General features: G+C 32.7%; 1 protein-coding gene across 2 annotated transcripts; it reads left to right on the forward strand.

Moving 5' to 3' along the window:
- The first annotated feature begins 570 nt into the window (after positions 1–570).
- On the forward strand, positions 571–19,943 carry LOC148619035 (serine/threonine-protein kinase SBK1-like). Of its 2 annotated transcripts, none has more exons than XM_088578531.1 (2): positions 571–1,087; positions 18,786–19,943. In XM_088578531.1, the coding sequence occupies exon 2, from the start codon at positions 18,813–18,815 to the stop codon at positions 19,851–19,853; it is 1,041 nt and encodes a 346-aa protein (XP_088434657.1). In that variant the 5' UTR covers positions 571–1,087; positions 18,786–18,812; the 3' UTR covers positions 19,854–19,943. The 2 variants fall into 2 exon arrangements, with proteins under 2 accessions (XP_088434657.1, XP_088434659.1); XM_088578533.1 differs by lacking the exon at positions 571–1,087 and adding an exon at positions 14,345–14,496.
- The last annotated feature ends 1,301 nt before the right edge of the window (positions 19,944–21,244 follow it).

Raw genomic sequence — 21,244 nt, forward strand, 5'->3', positions numbered from 1 at the left:
GAGAAAAAATAACTTTTTAAATGACTTGAACAAAATAGTTGCAAATGCAACCACCTGGCTCCTGTCGGCTAGTGAACTCCTCAACAAAATGCATAATTGGGTTCTCAGTTTATGTATTGCCTGTCATTTTTCAAACAGTATTTTTTCTCAATTCTTCGGTATTTTGAAACGGATATACACGAACATACATTTTGAGACGAATAGTTTCACACTGGTGCTTTCGTGGAAGAATACCACAGATGCATTCACAAATTAAGCATGAGACGATGGGCAAAGAAATCGGAAGTGGTTGCTGCGCAGAAAAGAATTGTACCGACAAAGTATGACACATAAATTACTCGTAAATTTAAACCTTAGTGGTCTTCAACTAATATCAAAAGTATATACATCAACACAGCAACGAATGTCATTGATACCTCATATCTGTAAATACGCCAAAACATCGATTTTGTCTCCTGGTTAATACAGTAACATTAAATGACGAAGAAGATCATTGTTGATATACAAGTGGAATAGTAGTAGAACATAATCATTTGAGCATACAAGCATGTCGTTAAATTTGTTGCATTTCTGAGTACACTTAGCTCGGGTATTTCCAGACGAAACGTTCAAATTTTATCGCTATTTTCGTTACATAACCCGTCTCCTTGTTTTTCAAAATAGTTATTTTAGGATCCAAAAATATCATTTCTCTACGGAAATGTTAGCTTATAAACTGAAGCCCACAGAGTCTTTAATCTAATTCAACAGAGATCTATATGTAGATAGCGACGACTGATAGCAGGCTAAATTAGTTGCTGCTAAGAATTCCACTATAAAATATAATTTAAGCCCAAGACGGTATTGATTTTTCTTCTACTGCTACCAGGATAATTGCAATTACATAGATGTCAAGCCATCTTGGAAAATAGAATGGTGGTTTTAATCTGATTGTCCTGAAGGTGTACAAATATATACATCCATTCTAATTGTTCTGGTGCATTGATATGTAAATGATAAGTAATAAGTTACTATCAGTGGAAGGAATTGGCAGTTATCTCCCCTACAGTTACCGGTGCTTCATCTGGCTTTACATTCCAACATACTGGTAAGTTATATTAAACTGATATTTAAGATTTCTTTTATTACAGATGGTTTCAAGCAGCTGTTTGTGTCGAAATAGGAAGGTTGAATTTTGTCAACTGCATTTGTTTTTTTTTCTCTAAAAACGGAAAACAAATTATTGGTTAGAATGAATCATTGCTTCCATATTTCCACATAATAGGTAACCATCTTTTTTTTAATCCACTCACTAGATTGAAAGATTGAAACAGCTTTTAAGTATTTCAACATTGTAAGTCCTGGAAATAGAAATATTTTCTTTCGATATATATATATATATATATATGCCCGGATTAAGATTTAGAAAAATGGAGCAGGACCTTACCAGGTGTAGGTCGAGCTATTCTTGATGGAAATCCTAGAACAGCTTCTTAAGGACTCTTTTTTTAAAAACCCTTATTTTTGAGAAGATGATTGATATCATTTAGAAAATAGTAATAATATGATTCAACTGATAAAAAGGAAGAATTGACAATTACATGAAATGATAGTTCTGACTTAATGGCAACTTTCACCTTGGTTCCCTTGATTACTCTTCCATAAAACTTGGACTCAAAGATACCTGTTTGTTCAGAGAATGTGCTGTTTGGTTTTTTTACCTACGTTTTCCTATCATATACTTGCCCAGAAAATGTCACAATTTCCTTAGAAGTGTAATGAAGGTGAAGTCTGAATGACTTCACCTTCATTACACTTCTGACTGTACTCTAATTAGAAAATCAAGGTAACAAAAAACAACTAGAGCTATGATAGTACTTGGCAACGAACGAAGAAAAATTACAAGAATTTACGTCGTGTCTCGCCCTGGGTAAAAAAATGCACTCTTCCGCCTCTGTATCTATGTCTATTCTAATTAGTTTTTGTAAGAGGTGTAAGCTACTCTGACAGAGTTTACGGTACTGCGTCATTGATATCAATTACAATGCTGCATGATCATTAAAAACACAAGGAATAGATGGTGCAGTTCCTCAGCCATTACACGCTTTTACATGTATGATAATAATATTATTGCATTGAAAACTAATTTCTTAAGCGTTAATGATGAATTGGTTTGCCAGGATACTGTATCTGTTTTATAAAGATAAAGTTTGAGTTTATTACGTTTCTTCAATAAAGGCATTAGAACTATCTCAATGTGCCTTACCCTATTAAAAACTACACTGTTTAGAGAATAATAATTTAAATAGCATTACAGAATGGTCTTGAATATTTAATGGCGGAGATCGCGAATTTTTCCTCAGCAGTTTGGGAACATTTATCCCTTAACGTAACTTGCTCAGTGGGTCGAATATTCCATACTTTAGTCTTTACAAGTCATGGTGTACCTATAATAAAATAATTCTATTTTAATTTTTCCTTTGTGTGACTTAAATATTGTGCCTTTGGAGCTTCTAAATGATGCAAAAAATATAATATCAGTAGGTATTATGACACTAATATAGATGCGGTTGGCATATGATGTCACGGAAGGTCTCAAATGATGGTGTCAAGCATTACTGCTCTGTTTTCTTCTTGTAATTTTAAAGTCCCTTCTTCTTGGTACATATTATAGTTACCGTCGACGTGTACTATCCGTTTCATATTACCTTCCATTGCCCTCAAATTTCAATAAGCTTGATTTGTATTCTCGAAATGTCAAAATATCATTTTCTGGCCAACAAAATAAATAGTTTGTGGTTTTTCAATTAACCGTACATTTCGAAACATGTGTACAGGAAATAATGTGTATTTTCCAAGAAAATGCGATTTGTTTTAATGTGCTAAATAATGATTTCTGTTCTGTACATTTGTAGTTAATTTTTTTTATGTATAATGACCTCCGTTTTTTTAACTCTCCGCAATGACTTTTGATCATTTTAAGACTATCTAAAGTTGCGTCTCGAAACTTTCTCTTAGTTCTTTACTAACAAAAATGGAAATGGTCTACGTTCAAAGAGCTCCGAGAACACGACTTAGCTAGGACTAACGTCTTATAAGATAGTCTTAGAACTAACGTCTTATAAGATAGTCTTAGGACACGATCTTGTCCTAAGATAACTTAGAGAACAGTGATGATATATTGAGGTATACATTATTCTGCAAAATTTGCCATCTTAAAAGGCACAATTTTATTGTGTAACCTGTTTTGTTTATTGTGTCGACAATTATAATCGAAATACAACTGAAATAATCGAGCGAAACAATAACTCTGAGGCTGGGTCACTATAAGCGGTAAATGCAAATTTTGAACTCGAAAGATTAAAAAACCCCAAAAAGTAAATAGCACCATTTGATCCTTGAATTGGCAGTTAAGGATATAATTGACCTTCATGGTATCTCTTTCGTAGTATGATAATTGATAAATATTCCTTTAAAAGAAAAGAAATTTTTCTTGCACTTTTTAAGACCAAAGGTTCTAGGCATTAATATCATGATCAGATGAAGTAAGGAGGAAGAACTGCTTGAATTAGCTGTAATATGTACTTAATGGGTATGGTCGTGGAAATATTATATCAAATAACCTTTTCTTTGGATTCTAAAATTATCAGATTAATGATACATTTACTCGGTATTTGTGGGCCGACTGGGCTGGGTAAAAAAGGTAAAGGTATGATCAGGGATGTCATATATAATGCATCATAAGCCACAAAACCCAGAATGATATTTTAACTATATAGCATTATTGTATATAATGATACATTGGTATCACTGGCTGCTTTTGTATAGGACTAATGTTCGTCAGAAAACTAATTATCGTAGTCTAAATTAACCAAAAGTACTTTTATCAAAAAGCAAAAACAAAAGAATTAGCAAATTTAACATAGTTAGATCGGCTTTCAATTATAACCAGGTATATCTACTATTATATCATTCTAATTGACGCACTACGTCAGCAGGATTGTTGGTGTGTGGGCAGGTGTTTAACGCAAAGTAATCGGAAAAGACCAGGATTTCAATTGCTTTGCGACAGTCTTCTGATATGACAATTGACTTCCAATTTGTTATTCATCTTGACTGTGTAGAGCCATACAAAAGAAACTTGTCTCAAAACACGTTCACTTGTTACGTATAAATTTAATCTAAGAAATATAGTTATTTTACCTATAGCTTCCCTGATCTTCATTACCCCAAGATATAAACTTCTTTGTGGTATTTTATCAGTGAAGCACGCAAATATCACAATAATGTATACATAAAATTGCTTGTAAAATATGATACTGTGAAACTGTTTTTTCATTTAAAAAATACACCATAACTTAATATTGTAAATACCTTTTCTGTAACTGTCAATACCTGTACTAAGAACAATGTACAGTATATTCGAAGCCTATTGGCAGCGCATGTGTCTAGTTAAGAACGTACATGTAACTGTCAGAACTTTTTGTCGAGCTATACTTACTTATTAGTACCCGTCTCAAGTGGTATACAGCATACAGCTTATGTCTAAATTAAGTCATACAAATACTCTTCGTCTGACAGTCTGTTTAAGCACCCGGGTAAACCCGTTCCTTCGGTACTTATCGTAAATAGGATTATAAACAAGTTAAAAATAGATCTGAGGTGACTTAACAGTATTTTTTTTATATTCGATTAAATATGAAAAGTATGAATTAATGGGCTGCATCATCTCTCAGTTTAAAGGTAAATGTCAAACTTTCAATAGTTAGATATATGATGTAATTTGATAAGACACATGTGCAATAATTCTTGTGTGTTCGGACATTACACTAATTGAAGAAGTGGTGTTGCTTTTACAGCGGTTGAATTATAATTAAGTGGTCGTATAATTCTGTTGATGTTATTGTCAATACAAAACATGTTCGCTGATAAGTAAGGGAAAATTTTAAACCTGAGAAACTTCTTTTAGTCCATATCATTTAACGAAACATATATAATCTAAAATTAAAATTATTTTCGATTAATTTCACGAATATCCTAAATGTGTAATACATGTGTTTATAAGTATGTTTATGATTGGTGTTTTTTTTTTCGAATTACAATATATCAAACTGACCTGCATGTGTTGCATGGTCTATTTTAATTCACGCGGAGATTTCTATAAAAAATACCTTTACCCATAATTCAAGTTTGCTTATCGTGTTATAGTTATCTATTCACTTTCGGGAGGACGTATACCATTGGTATGTAGATTGAAATGTACGACAATGGCGGATCCAAACTTTATAAAAAGGAAAGGGTCCGATCCAGAAATTTCTAAATGAGTGTTTAAAGGCTATCATTTGTTCCACGACTTGCACAAAATTTTCCAGCGAAAAGACGACTCCAACTCACGAACTCCCTTTTCTGAATCAAGCTGGTACGGATCAAAATAAGTTACAAAAAAAAAATACATTAAACATGTAACTTTTTGTTAATGTTTGTGGTATTTAGCCCATAGGTAGTATTTTAGTGCTGCGGACAGCTAAGGATTTTTCTAACTTTAATGGGGCTACGACTATATCATATGTCAATGGAAAGATAAATCAATGTAGTTTTTGAATATCATTCTTTTCTAACTGAAAAGTTGTAAAGTTTTCTGTATTTTGCATTAATTAGAGGAGGGGTCAAAGATCAATCGACCCCAATACAATACATGTAAGTGATTTAAGTGAAAACGTTCATTGTAGGTATCGGAAAACAAATAACATGTGAAAATCACATGTATAGAATTTCAAAAAATGTGAAAAAGAACTTTTTTCGACAAAAGTTGACAATTTGATCACGGAACAAAAAATGTCTCTAAAATTGGTTGCATTGTAATGCATTTTCAATGATTAAGGGATAGTAAGACACCATAGAATATTACAGTATATATCTAAATATTCTTCATTGAATAACAAATAAAATAAACACAACATTCTCGATTCGATCTGCAACATGGGCTTTGCAAAATGAGTTTGAAGTTGCAAATTTTCGCATACTTAAACTACTAATTGTACTAAAATTGTATAACACGGAATCATTTCCGAACAATTTGTCTAGTTTCCGGACTGTTTTAGGCTAAAAACCACTAATTCCACTTTCCATAGGCTTCTATGCTAATTTCACAATATTCAATGGCTTCTCTGGACTTTACCTTAACTTTAACCTGCAGAGGACTATATATCAGCATGATTCTACATATGTCAGCTCACAATCCTCAGAATGGCATGTGGGGTTAGCAGACTTGCAGTGCAGTACTGGTCACCGGAAGTGAAGGGTCTATAAATAGCATGGGAAATCCCAGTGTTTTCACAAGATAGGGGTATATTTAAAAATCATTATGGAGATTAGGCTTCACATCACAAGAAGCAAAATGCACCTATAAAATGTACAGAAATGTTTTTCCTTTCAGAAACTGTTTAAATTTTTTAAATAAGATGAGAACTTTTTTCACAGCACTATGAGGAACAGGGGTAATTTCTACGTAGGACTATTTTTGCGTACGTTCCAAATGCTCATTGGTTGAATTGGTGGTCTGTAACCTATTTATGAACAGACACATGTAAAGTATCGAGTCTACCTTACGTTTTGGTGAGAAGACTTAATGTTTTGAGATTTATTTTTGTACATACAAAATTCATACATATTCTTTTTGTTGCAATTGTCTTTATATGCTTGGACTTCAAATAAAACGTTAAAGATTTAATCATGAATCAGGAATTCTCAAACAAAAAATGCGACTCGTGGGTTCATGATAAGGCTGGATTTCATCATAAATTTGACAATACAAAAACTGTGAACTTTGAACTTTGAACTTTGCATGGAAGCATATGCAAACATGTATATGCATGTTGTCACAATATTTATGCCTTATGATGTTTAGCTATGCGCCAGGCTTGTAAAGCAGTATCCTCTTCAGTGGCGGATCCACATTGTGAAAAGAAGGGTACCAGCCGGGGGTCCTCAAAAAAGGGTATGTGTGCTAGTATTTATTACCGATTTTTTTCAATTTTACACATGAAAATGATAAATTTTCCAATAAGAAGAGGAGTGCGAATCCCATGCACCCCTCTGGATCCGCCGCTGTTCTGAACGGATTATACTAAACGAGTTGATAAAAACAAACCAGATTCCTTGTAAAAATTCTAATGCAAAATGAAGAAAGAAGTTCAGACGCAATAAAAACTGTTAAGATTTTTTTTTACCTCTCAAGAAGACTCCAGTTTTAGTAGCCGTATGAATAGGACACAATGGTAACATAGTTGTTATAGAATATTAGTTCAAAGGAAACATCATTGTCCAGGCCAGGGGCGGATCCAGAATATTCAAAAAAGAGAAGGGCTCTGATTAAGACGTTTAAAACAGGGGATGTAATCTATCGTTTGCTATATCTACTGTCTATAACTTGTTATAAACTTACCTTTTTTTGCGGCGTGAACATACATATACAAAGCAGTTGTAGCAGATTACTTTCAAGCAATACCAGAGTTTCCCCCTTCGTTTAAATCGGAATGACATCATTTAAATAAGAACAGATCGACGGGAGCTTAAGGAAAAACAGAGAAAAGGCGTTAAAATTAATGTCTTACCAATGAACCTGGTCCAAACACCCCGTTTTTTTTATCAAGCCTGGCTTGCTAATTAATTCTTTAAATTTATATATGTTAATCTTATGACTATTTTTGTGTTTTTGGTGCTTTGTCTTGACTATGAATATAATGTTCTTCATTCCAATTTCCTCAAAACGAACATTGTTGATCGCTCGATTATTAGATAAGAGGAAAAAATATGTCAAACTTTTTTTCTATCTGCTTAAAAAGCACTTAAAAATATTTATCATGTCAAAAAATAAGTTACTTTGGATGATATTCAGGCTTTTCTGTTGTACCAATAGTTCGGAAACAGAACAGGTTGTCCGGAAAGTGATTTCGAATTTTACAATTTTAGTATGTTTGTTTGTTGGGGTTTAACGTCCGAGCAGCAATATTTCAGCTATATTCAGACGATGAACATGAAATGGATGATAAAATGAACATGAAATGAAAAAAAAAAAAAAAAGAATGGGTCAAAAGGATAATAGGGTCGACAAATTTTGATTGCCACTGGAAAGGGGGGGAATGGGTAAGGTCGGGCAATTTAGCCTCCTGTGGCGGAGCGCAAAGGTTCCTACTCCTATCGAATACCACAGCAGGGTTCTTTAACGTGCGAGGAACGTGGCATCTTTCCCAACACGGTGCACCACTATGGTTTGCGGTCAGGTTTTCCGTATCATAGCCTGACAACCCCAGCATGTAACACGCCAGGGGTACCCCATCCCACCACCCGGGGCACACATGGGCAGAGCGCCTAGCCCCCGGCTAGGTTTCTGAGCACTATTTAGTCGCCTTATACGACAAGCTTAGCGCTGCTGCAGGCCTATTCTTTTAACACCCGGACTTGCACGGCGCCAATTTTAATATGATTAGTAGTTAAGATATGTGAAAATTTGTAACTTCAAACGCATTTTGTAAAGCTCATGTTGCAGATCGAACCTAGAACGTTGTGTGTATTTTATTTGTCATTCAGTAAAGAATATTTAAATATACATTGTAATATTCTACGGTATCGTACTATCTCTTAATCATTAAAAATGCACTAAAATGCCACCATTTTTAGGGGCAATTTATTTTTGCTCTGCGATTAAATAGTGAACTTTTGTCGGAAAAATGTACTTTTTCACATTTATGAAATTTTATACATATGACCTTTACATACTACTTATTTCCTAATACCTACAATAAATGATTTCAGTTAAATTATTTATGAAAGTGTATTGGGGTCAATTGATCTTTGACCCCTCCCCTAATTAGTCTGAATTACAGACTTTTTGACGTTTTTGATAAGTCCAGTTTAAAAGGCACCACTGATATGAAGCTAAGCGGAGGATGTTCATAATGAAATAGAAATTATTCTTTTCAACACGAAGGGGATACATTATACAAATACATTTTGTGTATACATGTACTATTTAAGTGTTCACTTTGGGCATATGCAGCGTATATACATTCAATGAACTTTGAATTTTCGGACTGTGCCATATAGACCTGCAAAACGTCCCTTCATTGTGTTGCACCTATAAGACAGTTAGCACGTTTTTTTTCAATATATGTCTTTGTTTGGTACTGAATTTTCACATTTAATAACTTAAAGCTAACTATTCTGTATTTTATTTCGCTATGATTCTTGTGTTCAGACATGTAACGTTTAACTATTATTTCGAAGTCATTAGTCTTTCCATCACAATAGAAACATAGAATTCATTTCTATCCTGCAAAATAATGACTATGCAACGAACGCGATGCTTTTTCCTTCCGTATTGCCAACTTTCCTTTCATCTGTGGCAACATCCCTTCAACACCTACGCATGGAATTTTCATATCACAATTCATACGTTATTTCACAACTACCATATTACCGTAACTTCGCAGATTATTTGTATTGCGCTGGACCTTACAATAAGGCTCCTGGTACATGATTATGTTGCTACAAGATTGAAGTCATCACTACAGAAGTTTTATGGTCGTCATCATGTGCTCGTGGATCGATACGGTGTATTCATTTGCACCATGAAAACTGACTTGTTCAACGTGTCTTAGTTTTCCTTTTCCTCTTTAGTCTACCTCGGAATTGACCTTGTATGAGCAACTCGGCGGGTGTTTCTAGAAATACAGAGGACGCTTACCCTACCGGTGCACCCGGTCCATGCTACAAGTTTTTAGTGGAGTTAGAGTTGCTCATTTGCTTCTGTTACTTTGTACGTATCATTTTGGTTATTTTATGTTCTTTGTTGTGTTTTTCTGTTTTCCATATCTGGTCTTTGTCCCTGGATTACATTCTTTTAATTTCCCTTAGAATCCAAGTTCCCTTGATTACTCTTTGAAATATCACACTTAAGTTTGAAAATTAATATTTTGAGAACCAGAAATGGTAGAGACTTGGGAACTTCATCAATAATCTTCGGTCCATATGACCTTCCATTTGCAAGCAAGGTCAAAAGTCACACGGCTAAAAAGCATTCTCACTACAAATTTCTGACCTTGATATTAAGAAAATTATAAGAGATTAGTGCATACATGCAGCGTATAAAATTACCCTCTCGACGAGCTCTTCATTTTGTTTACATCAGTCCTACCGTCTGTTCAAAAGTAATGACAATTAATTTTTTTCACATGATCAGGTTTGTGAACTTGAAATGATTGTATGACCTTTACCTTGGAGGTTTTTTTTTTCAAGATCAAGTGATCCTAAGGTATATGGTGGTAGTCCCATGTCTCCACAACTTCAGTTCTGGAGTTTATTATTGCATCATATTATAATTATTCATTGTGCCCAAAATGTGCTCTAAAATTGGCCAAATTTCTTTCAAGGTGTTGTGAATGTTCTTCAAATTATCACACAGTTATCAGATTTGAGAAACATTGTCTTATTCCGAATCTATTGAAGTTTTAGTATTTAATCGCGGGGTATAGATTTCAAAATCCACAACAGATACACAAATGATCTTTACAAAGAATGAAAGATCTGCTCAAGTACAATTGTTTGACACAATACCGAGGACCAATATCTAAAAAAAGTCAACAATAACTTGAAATTTTCATATTTTTAAATGATTTTGTGTACTCTATCAATACCTATTCATAGATATGATTTTGCTTTATTTTTAACTTCGTCGAGGATGAATATTTGATATATCATTTTGAAGGTCTGAATGAGAACGTTTCAAAATTGAAAGTTTGAACCCCGATATTTCATACATGGGTGAAAGGTAAGGTCTATAAATGCAGAAAACGATAGTTACTTGAACATGAGGTTTTGAATATCAAATGGAAGGTTTATGTCCCAAACATCCATGTTTTAAAACTGGAAAATGGGTTGGGCGGGGTCATTGATTGCACAATATATATCAAGGTTGTCGCATATCAAATGAAAAATCGTATTTGAATATGAATTCTGTTTTAATGCCAAAAAATCTGATTTGGGTTAATACGTGCAAAATGTTCAAGTTCATAGAAAGCAGGGTTTGTGGTATATTAAATTAAACGTCATCATGTGTACATTACTTTATAATTATTATGAAAACATCAACTGCATTTGACCAAAGTCACTAAGTGCAAAAAGGAAAAAAGTTGATGTGAAAATTAGTTTGTTATTTATCAATCAAATGGTCTTAATGTGCACTTAATAAAGAAAAAGCTTTTAAGGGAAAGACCTTTCAATTGTTGTACAAGCAATTGACATGTTAGTTTTATTTTAGATTTTAGTCAGTGGCAGATATATGCAACAAGTTCCAGTTTTAATTCTAGAATTTTGTCGTTATTAGTTCTATTCCATGGGACGACTGTAAACGTCCTGAATGACATTTTTTATTATTATTTCCATTTGTGATTAGTAAGGAAAGTGAAAGGAAAGTAATATAAATGGCAATATAACGTAATGTATATCAAATGTGACAATTTTTTTCCAGAATTTAATAGCGCTTGAAGTTACCTTTAATGTTATTTCACCATTGAAATAATAACACTGTGAACAGCAATGCGAAGATTCGGCATGAAAGGTGTAACATTCTGAGTATATCAGTATTGTATTTGTTCCGGACCCAAAATAAATCCGTTGATCATAGACTATACAACTTCATGTTCAGTGTACCCTTTGTTTTTTTTATTTTATTTTAGTTTTGTTTTTTTTATGTTTTGATTTATTTTGTTTTGTTTTGTTTTGTTTTTATTTGTTTTGCTTTGTTTATTTTTTTTTTATAATTGGTGTAATCCAAAGGCAAACCACGATTAAACCCAATTTTGTACTATCTGTCGAGATATGTCTTCTGTGTCATTGGTTTCCTTTCGCGGTATAATTTGACTGGGAAATTTTGTCTTAAAACATTATCTTAAAAGAACAGAGCTATTTTTTGGAAATAATTTTGAATTGTTAAATTGCTTTTATGATCGTGTGTATTTTTTATTCATTAGGTTGCTATATTGTAAATTGTGTTTTGTCTAAAAATATAATAGTCATATGATGCGGTTAAACCTAGTCCTATTGTTATATCAAACAATTGATAGGTTTGGCTTCATTTCATTGACTAAGAATTGCATTTCCGATTTCAGAAATGTTCGAAAGAAAGTGTTTGTTCAGCACGAATATGTCATATTTCCGTACAATTTGGTAGCAAGTTCTATTTTTGATAAATGAAAGTATTTAGGCGGAGGAAGTGATTTATTACCATAGATATCGTCTAGAAGCAATATAAGTGAAGATAATAACGGATGGAGAATCTTATTTTCAGCACAAGATAAACAAAGTCGTTTTCTTTGATTTTCCGTTTTGGTTGTCTGAAGCCATATATGTCATAACTTAAATCATTATGTATCAGTCTTGTTACATATCAGACAGGGGATGAGCTAAAAGGGAAAACATATATATGTATATAACCAAGTCTAAACTACATCCCTACTTTAGAAGCGATGCGAAGTTGCATATTTTCGATGCAAATTTGGTCGCTCCCTCAGCGTTATTCGAACCCCTTCTCTTCTCTGACATCTACGGCAACACCGTACTAAGTCCAAAACGCTCTAGACCACTGGGCCAACTAGGCTATAAAATATAGCTTTCGTTAACCGAGTGATACTACCTCGTAAGTAAATCTAGAGCGTGAACATTAACACATGATGTAACTGAATAGATGATGGTATCGAGTAAGACAATATAGGATCTGTACCAGTATACAAATACAGCCACATATATATATATATATATATAACCTGAGTTCGATTTTGTGACAAAAGGCAAAAAATGTTCCAAATGATTACAAAAAGTAATTTTTAAATGGTGGTGAGAATTCTTAGTTAGTCATGAAAGATTATAACATTGTCAACAAGAGAAATGATAATGCTGACTAATTTGTGCTCCTGTTGTGCAAAAATATGCCCAATACAAAGGAGGTTCAAAATGACATAATGTACCAATCATAAAAAAAATATTTTAAGTTTGGCTTATTTTTTTTTAATTATGAGAGAAGTAGCAAACAAACAAACAAACAGACGCGAAATGTACGAACTGGTTAACCTATCTTTGTATTATCCACTAATACCGTCAATAATTATCATTAAAAAAAGTTATGCCTGAACATTAAGCAGGTGGATAGAAATGCTTATAAGAGCGATGAATAAGTGTTCGATAATGTTATTTGCAGGTTGGTTTTATCTCGATTGGTTTGATGGCGTTTCTAAACTAAAACTCAGCATGCCTTTAACACATTTATGGACTTATTTTTTATGTCTCATTCTAATTTAGGAATGTGACATCATTGATTCCATTTTATTGTTAGTGATAAAAAGTCTGCAAAATATTAGTGATTTTGATTAATGAAATATCAATCAGCCAATGTCATTCCTTAAAGATGATTTTGTGCATAACTAAGGTAGTAATATTGAAATTCCACAAGTATTTACCCAGACATAGAAGCAATGTAAAAAAACAGACACTTGAAACACGCCTTTTTTTTAAAAAAAAAAAAATTGTTATTAATGGTGACATTTTGTTGTTTTGAAAACCTCAACTCATCACATTTTGATCTACTGCAAGTAAGATGTATTATAACCATTGACTTTTATCATTTTTACTCAGTCAAAGTTAAAATCTAAATTAAAATATATACTACCTATTTGTTTCTTCTGGGTATAAAGTCAAATATTTGGAGGCAGAAACCATTCTTCATTAAAAAAAAGTTTAATAATACTTTTAAATAGTATTAGGATGATGTTAACAAAAACGATTGATTTTAAGATCATTTCCTCCAGTGCTTATCATGCTTTTTTAACAGTTGCACCATCCCCTATTGGAAAAAAAAGTATTGCATGTTTGACTTAAAGAACGTTTGTATTGAAGAATTTTGCAAATAGTTTGTTATTAAATTCACTGCAGATATGTTTTCTCTTCGAGTGATGGGATAGCTCTTTTATACAATAATCATTTGTAATTCTCACATTATTCATTGCAATCTTCTGCAATATAACATGAAAAGATTCCATCCTTTATCGTTATTAGCTTTAATTAAATGTCAGATTAGAATTCTAATCATTTTATCATTATTTTCAGTCCTAATAACGATTTTCGGGTAAAAGATAAAATAATTCCCTTCAATCTCTGCACATGATATAACATAAACCAAATTAACACTCTGACATTTAAAGAAAAATCTTTCATCCATTTTTCAATAATTTCTTCTCACAAACACAAGCTGCCGTATTGTAACATCAGGTTTAACATAAAGTATTTTTTCTAATAAACCTATTAGCCCATACAGAATATAACAATATGCAATCGACTTTCTATCGTATCAATGTTAAAGTAGGCCGTCGTCGTCCGCATCATGGCCAGGAAGTTATTGCTCGTGGTAATAATCTACCTTCATTAGGACTACATCTCGTACCATTTTCAGCTTAAATTACTCTGCAGGTATGTTATTGTTTGATATGAATCGAGTTGACGAGCATTTGATTATCAGCATGCTAGTGACAATTTAGTAGATATTTTACTTTTTTAACGTCAAATTAGTATCATTCCCGAATGATTTTATATGATTCGTAACAAGCCTTCTGGTTGCCTGATTCTTTTCGATCGAACCTGGTTATTTTGTATAACCTATTTTGGTACTGTGACGTTATTAACGTCGATTGACTCCCACTCTACGAGTTGAATTTTCCAAAACAAAATAATTTAATTTGTTGTGAAACAAGCTTCCTGGTTGATTTTCTTATATTTTATATAAACAAGCTTGGTAATATGACGTCATTAACGCCGATTGGTCCGCACTTTCAGTTAACATTTAAAAAGGTGAACGAGTAGCTACATGTATACATGACGCCAAGTGTTGGTATTAATTTTCAGAGATTCTGACGATATCGTGCAATGTTGTATCAAGGTGTTTATAAAAAAAAAGCAAAAAAACGTTACTTTAATATATATTTCTAATTTCAGTAAGAATCAAACAGTGAATTTAGAAAATTTCAACCACTTTGACTACATATTATTGTACTACTAGTACTTGAATCATGATAACATTATACTTATGACTAGATTTATGTTCATTTAAGTTATTTGAAACTGCTAAATGGAATGTGGTTTTAGTTGTTGTAAAGTTGGTGAATTGACAGAACTATAATGCCAATGACACTGCTTCCAATTAACATTAAAAAGGATCAATGTTTCAACTATTACATGTATACATAACATAAAAACAATAATCACCAAAATGATTGACACATTGTTAAACTGCTTATGAAGAAGGAATATTATCGGTTCCTTGTAGTAATATGTCATCAATTGACAAGTAGGATGAATATTGCCTTATACAGTCAGCTTCTCTATTACTAAAATCACTTCATTAGTAGAACTGATGCGGTGAACAGGTTGATTGAAATATTTCTTTGATAACCATGTTAGGATAATTGCTCGAAGTGGCGTAGTTAGTATTTGGTTTTATCATTATTTATTTCACGATATAATTTGAATATTCTAGTATATATAGAAGGTAAGGTTCTTTACATTTTAATGTGAAAACTATCATCATTTAATTCATAATTCTTATTTGTCACTTAATAAGTTAAAGTGTATGCTGTTGTGTTGAATTCTGATCAAATCAATCCTACATTACTAATGATATAAACATAGTATGAATTGTTTTTACCTTAAACATAAAACTTGAAAATTGACTTAAAATATTGTTTCTTTTACACCTTGGCTTGTAACATAGTAAAATTGTTTAGAATAAAAACAATACCGAGGACATTTGACAAAAAAATGTGAATACATCTTTGAGTTGTTCATATAAAGTTCTGTCGTTTAGCGTTGCTAGACGGGTTTCATGTTTCCATATATTATTATTTCAAATTCTTAAGTAAAACAAGTATATTGCAATATTGCATTACTGCCTGCTAGCCCTTTAGAAATAGCCTATTTAATAATATCTTGTAAGATAATGCAGAATATTAAGTGAATTTAACTGCCACCTCCGGCTTAGTTACATTGTAAAGAAATGTAAGAGAAATCTTTAAAAAGGGGAAGATGAAGTTGCAATAAATAGAAGATTTCTTTGAAGCAAAAATAAAAATGGAACGCATTGAATATGCACCAAAAACAAATGTTCCTTAGAGAGCTTAGAGATTTCTTTTTAATACCAGACCATTTTTGTTCTGTTTTACGTTTCCTGATCCATCCTTAAGTCTTGGTATATTGTACAGCAACTAACTAGTCTTTTCTCTAGTATCAATATTTTGTGCGCATTTTTTTCTATGGACTTTATTTTCTTGATATACGCTAACAATAGTCTAATTAATGACACTATGAATATATTTTTTTTAAAACGGACAAGAATCCCGGCACGATTTATTTGTATTTTTATATTTTCATAAAAAATCTGTATAGGGACTTTTGAACACTGCAATATCTACACACAGAAAGATGCGTAATGGGATGTAATGATTTGCATCACGTAAAACCGATTATGAAGGCAAATTATCGGTTCTAGGAGTAATTGGTAGTCAACAGTGGACTAATATAGGATGGAACTTGCGTTATACAGTTATCTTTACTGGCTAAGTTCTCATTAGTAATTCTGGAGCTTCAAGCAACTTCCTCTGGAATATTACTATATATGGCATTTTTATTTCTCAATTATTCTTCATTTACGTAAAGAGTTTATGTAGTGTTGACAGAATGGAAACACATGTGGGATCATTTTAATGTGCATAAAAAGCGGGAAAAGGGTAAAGGATTCTTTTATGTAAAAAATCAAATATGGTCGGCCGCAAGGTTTCATAATACATTCGTTTACATAGCACAGCTATACCTTAGGTGACCTCATGGTTTTGATGACAGAACTCCACAAAATACAAAACTTGGTTTGACATAACTTCCTTAATTGTAAATCATATATACTCTTTCGTTTTGTTTTGTTTTGTCTTTTGTTTCTATTTTTATTTTTGTTTATGTTTAAATCGTACATCAGAAAACAATTGGATTACTATTACCATTACTATACTACTAGTTGTACATTAATGATATGAATTAAAGTTTTGCACTTAGGGACGGAGTTATGGGTGATGTCTCGACATAGGGGAAACGTCCTATAACACACGCTGTACTTAAATAATCACTTCTTTACTACAAACGGGAGGCATGTTATGACACGCTGTGATTCAAATAACCACTTCTTGACTACAAACGGGAGACATGTTATGACACGCTGTGATTCAAACAATCACTTCTTGATTACAAACGGGAGACGTCCTATGACACACGCTGTCCTTCAAATAATCACGCATGTTTTAAAATATCTACAAATATAGGACGTCCTTGTGAACTAAGTACAGTACAGCTTCGAATAGTTGATATATTTTGATAAGGTTATCAATAAGTTTCCGTTAACAAATGAATGTTGATATTTGTAAAGACTATAGACTGTAATACGCAATCTGTCCAATCTTTGCAGTCGAATAAAACAGTACCAGAGGTACAATAATATTGATACTTTATTACGTCATCCAAAATCATGTCAGATGTAAGGGCTTCATTATGATATAACTTGGAATAAAGTAGAAATAAGAATCAGAATAAATAAAATGTTAACGAAAACAGCATGTGTAGAGTGGAGAACTATAAGATGTAAAAATCATTACTTGATGCTTTTCTGATATTATAGTTATTTTGTACTATTTGTTAATTACAAATCTGCACAATACACGTGAGGCTGCAAATAATAGTACAAGATCATTTTATAGTTAGCTAATTCTATTTGTATAGTACTGATAATTTTGATTTTTTTGTTTTGTTAATTTAGGATAGATATGACCTCAAGGGTATACATCCATATTGAAAAGTAAACAAACACTGAGTTTGTCTACCATGGCATTTACTACTTGTTGCATGTTATCTTTCTTCATTAGAATTCTCATAAGATATAGCTACAAGCTCAATTGTTTACATAACCGCTGCACAAGATAGCTATGAAGAAATCATAACACTAGTTACAAAATAGAAAAAAAACCCAGATATTTTTGGAAAAGATAAATCGGTCGAAGTAAATAGTAGAATAGAGCTAGCGATTTCAGATAAGATTCATCATGTGGCCATTATATTCTATGGATTTATTGATTGTGGTGCAGTAATTACGGATCAGTGCGAGTCTTTATTGACGTCAGTGTGGTTAGCATCAACTCATTTTGTAATTGCGTCATAAATACAGTTCAATGTCAAAAGCTTGATTTAAAAAAATTACCTCAGCGTTGTTTGATCATGTAGTTTGCATTTTTGCCCAGATTTATCTGGACATTACAGGTCAATCAAAAATGAAGTACTAGTTTATTTAAAACAAGGACACGAAAATTCCAATGAGTCACTGTTTGCATATTTCGCCAAAAATACAGATGCTGATAGGCTTCTTTTATTTTTTTACATCAATTAAAATATATTTTGTCTTTGTCTTTTCCATTTTCTTTGAGATGTTGACATGGGGAAAACGGCATTGAATGATCTAAGTTGACCGACCTTAGTATGGTATTGATCGTTATAATAAAAAAACGTTAATATTTATAATGATGAAAATTTCCTTTCAATCTACCTACGCGATTACGTGCATAGGTGTAATACTTTTCTGTGATTGTAATAAAAGCCCCACTGTTTGCAATATTCGTGTAATGGTTCATTCATTTACCATTTGTGTAAGACTTTCTTTATTAATTTTCCAGATGTGAAGCAGTCTGGTAAAGAGCAAAATGAGTAACACTCCAAACATTCCCAAATCTCCGAGACTGAGTACACCAGACAACCTACTACAGTTGTGTCTACGAGACCACTACGATATTCTTCGAGAACTTGGCAGAGGAACATACGGTAAAGTTGTTTTGGCGAAGTGTAGGGAGACTGGAACTAATATCGCACTTAAAATCCTACCAAAATCACATGTTAAATTAAAAGAGTTCCAGCGGGAATTTAATCTCAGTTACTTTCTTTCGCCACACTCCAGTATTGTGGACACATACAATGTCGCATTTGAAACAAGAGTTTCCTACGTCTTCGTCCAAGAATTTGCGCCATTTGGTGATTTATTTGATCTCATAACGCCGCAAGAAGGAATGACAGAAAAAGACTGTAAGGCTGTGATGAAACAAATATCGTCAGCATTAGACTTCATGCACAGCAAACAACTAGTCCACAGAGACGTCAAGCCAGAAAATATCCTTGTGTTTGAAAAAGACTTCAGCAAAGTTAAACTGATGGATTTTGGTATGTCCCGGAAGGAAGGAACTATAGTTAGGAAGGTAAATGGTTCCATTCCATATACTCCTCCTGAAATTTGCGAGGCTGTCCGAAATGAAAGTATTAGTGTTTCCTCTTCCGGTGACATGTTTGCTTTAGGAGTGCTACTATTTTGTATGTTGACTGGTAATTTTCCATGGGAAAATGCCGATATCAGTGATATATATTATAATGAATTTATTCAATGGCAACGACGAAAAACGACAAAGATTCCTTCCCAGTGGCGCAAATTTACTCCTCGCTTAATGAGGTTCTTTCGGAAATCCCTAGATGCTAAACCAGAACGTCGTTGTGAGGTGAAAGATATTGGAAAATATATCAATGATAACTGGCTAAGACATACAAAAACATCCAATGATAGTGACTTTGACGAAGACGTCACGGACAGTGATCACATGGATAAATTGACAAATATTCTCCAAGACCATGGGATTGACACGAAAGTAGACAAACGACTGAGAGAAAGAAGAATTTCGGAATGGTTGTTGGCATTGTAAAACTCCTATCCCATCCTTCACCAAAGAGCTTTCATCTATAAATTATATATTCATACATATTCGAAAGTAATAAAATGTCATTATCTGAAAGGAACATTCTTTAAAAAACATAATATGATTTGAATAGATATACACAGTCATTACATAATTAGCAAAATTCCTGTAAAGTCTAGGGACGACTGCGAAGCATTATCAACAGAAAAGAGGAACTCTGAAAAGTACACCAAAAACTCACAGAAACTTATCAGCATCTCACAACATCTAAAGGTGTATAATCATTGTTAAGTTTACATCACAAACCTAGCTAATGAAGCATTTTCTTCGAATACGACAACATTTGGATAAAAATTCTAAAGCCAAGAAGTTTGATGAAAAAAAAATTAGAAAGACAAAATACCATATAAAAAACTTCAAATGAAAATAAAACTCGTCTCAGTCGATACTATCGAACATCAATTTGTAACACATTTACAAACAAAAATAACAAAAATGAACATGTTCCAAAATAAAGTCTTCGAACATATGAATTGGCCGATTTGACTTTAATTTTCATGAGTTGACAAGTATCATGTTTCATATTTTGTCCAGTAACAATGCCATACACATAACTGAATTGAAATCGTGCACTTGTTTGGTTGGGAAAGAGTAATCTAGTAAAACAAGATTATAGCAGAAATCAAAAGAATGTAATCCAGTGACAAAGACCAGACACGGAAAACAAAGACAACAAAGAACATAAAGAAACAAAAAAATGTGACAAAAGTGTAATTGTTTGTAAGAATCGGTTAGCAATTGCTTATGAACGAATTTGTCTTGTATGATTTAGTGCTTGCTTGGTACACATGTTCTAATAAATTACAACGCAATTGCCATGGAAACCACTAAGAATGAAATTCATTACGGGTTATAAAGTTAGATGTTAAAATGAATTCAAAGACAAACAATGTCAGTAATAGAATTAGAAAGAGTGAGTGAATAACAAAATATGATCTTGAGGACCGACGAACGCCTACAGATTTAACAAATGTGCGGAGTTAAATGTTTTGCTTATTTAACATAACCAATTGATTGTCATATTAATTATATAGATTTTCTCCATAACTTACTGCTATTTTTAACATACGTTTTACATTTTGAGATCAGCGGATTGATATTCGTGTTGTGGAGTTTGCCCGAGAAGTAAAGGGTAGGAGGAACCATAATTCGAGCAGAAATCAAAAGAATATCATCCAAGGAAAAATACCAGACAGGGAATTTTTATACACACAACAAAGAACATGAAATAACCTTAATAAAACGTACAAAGAAATAAAATTGTAAAATCACGAAATTATACCGACTTTATTTTACAGTGTGAATTATCAAAATTTTTTACACAATCAACATTCGAT

Source organism: Perna viridis, chromosome 4 (assembly GCF_037379345.1).
Source record: "Perna viridis isolate PV_CMFRI_1.1 ecotype Kerala chromosome 4, ASM3737934v1, whole genome shotgun sequence".
Lineage (NCBI taxonomy): Eukaryota > Metazoa > Mollusca > Bivalvia > Mytilida > Mytilidae > Perna > Perna viridis.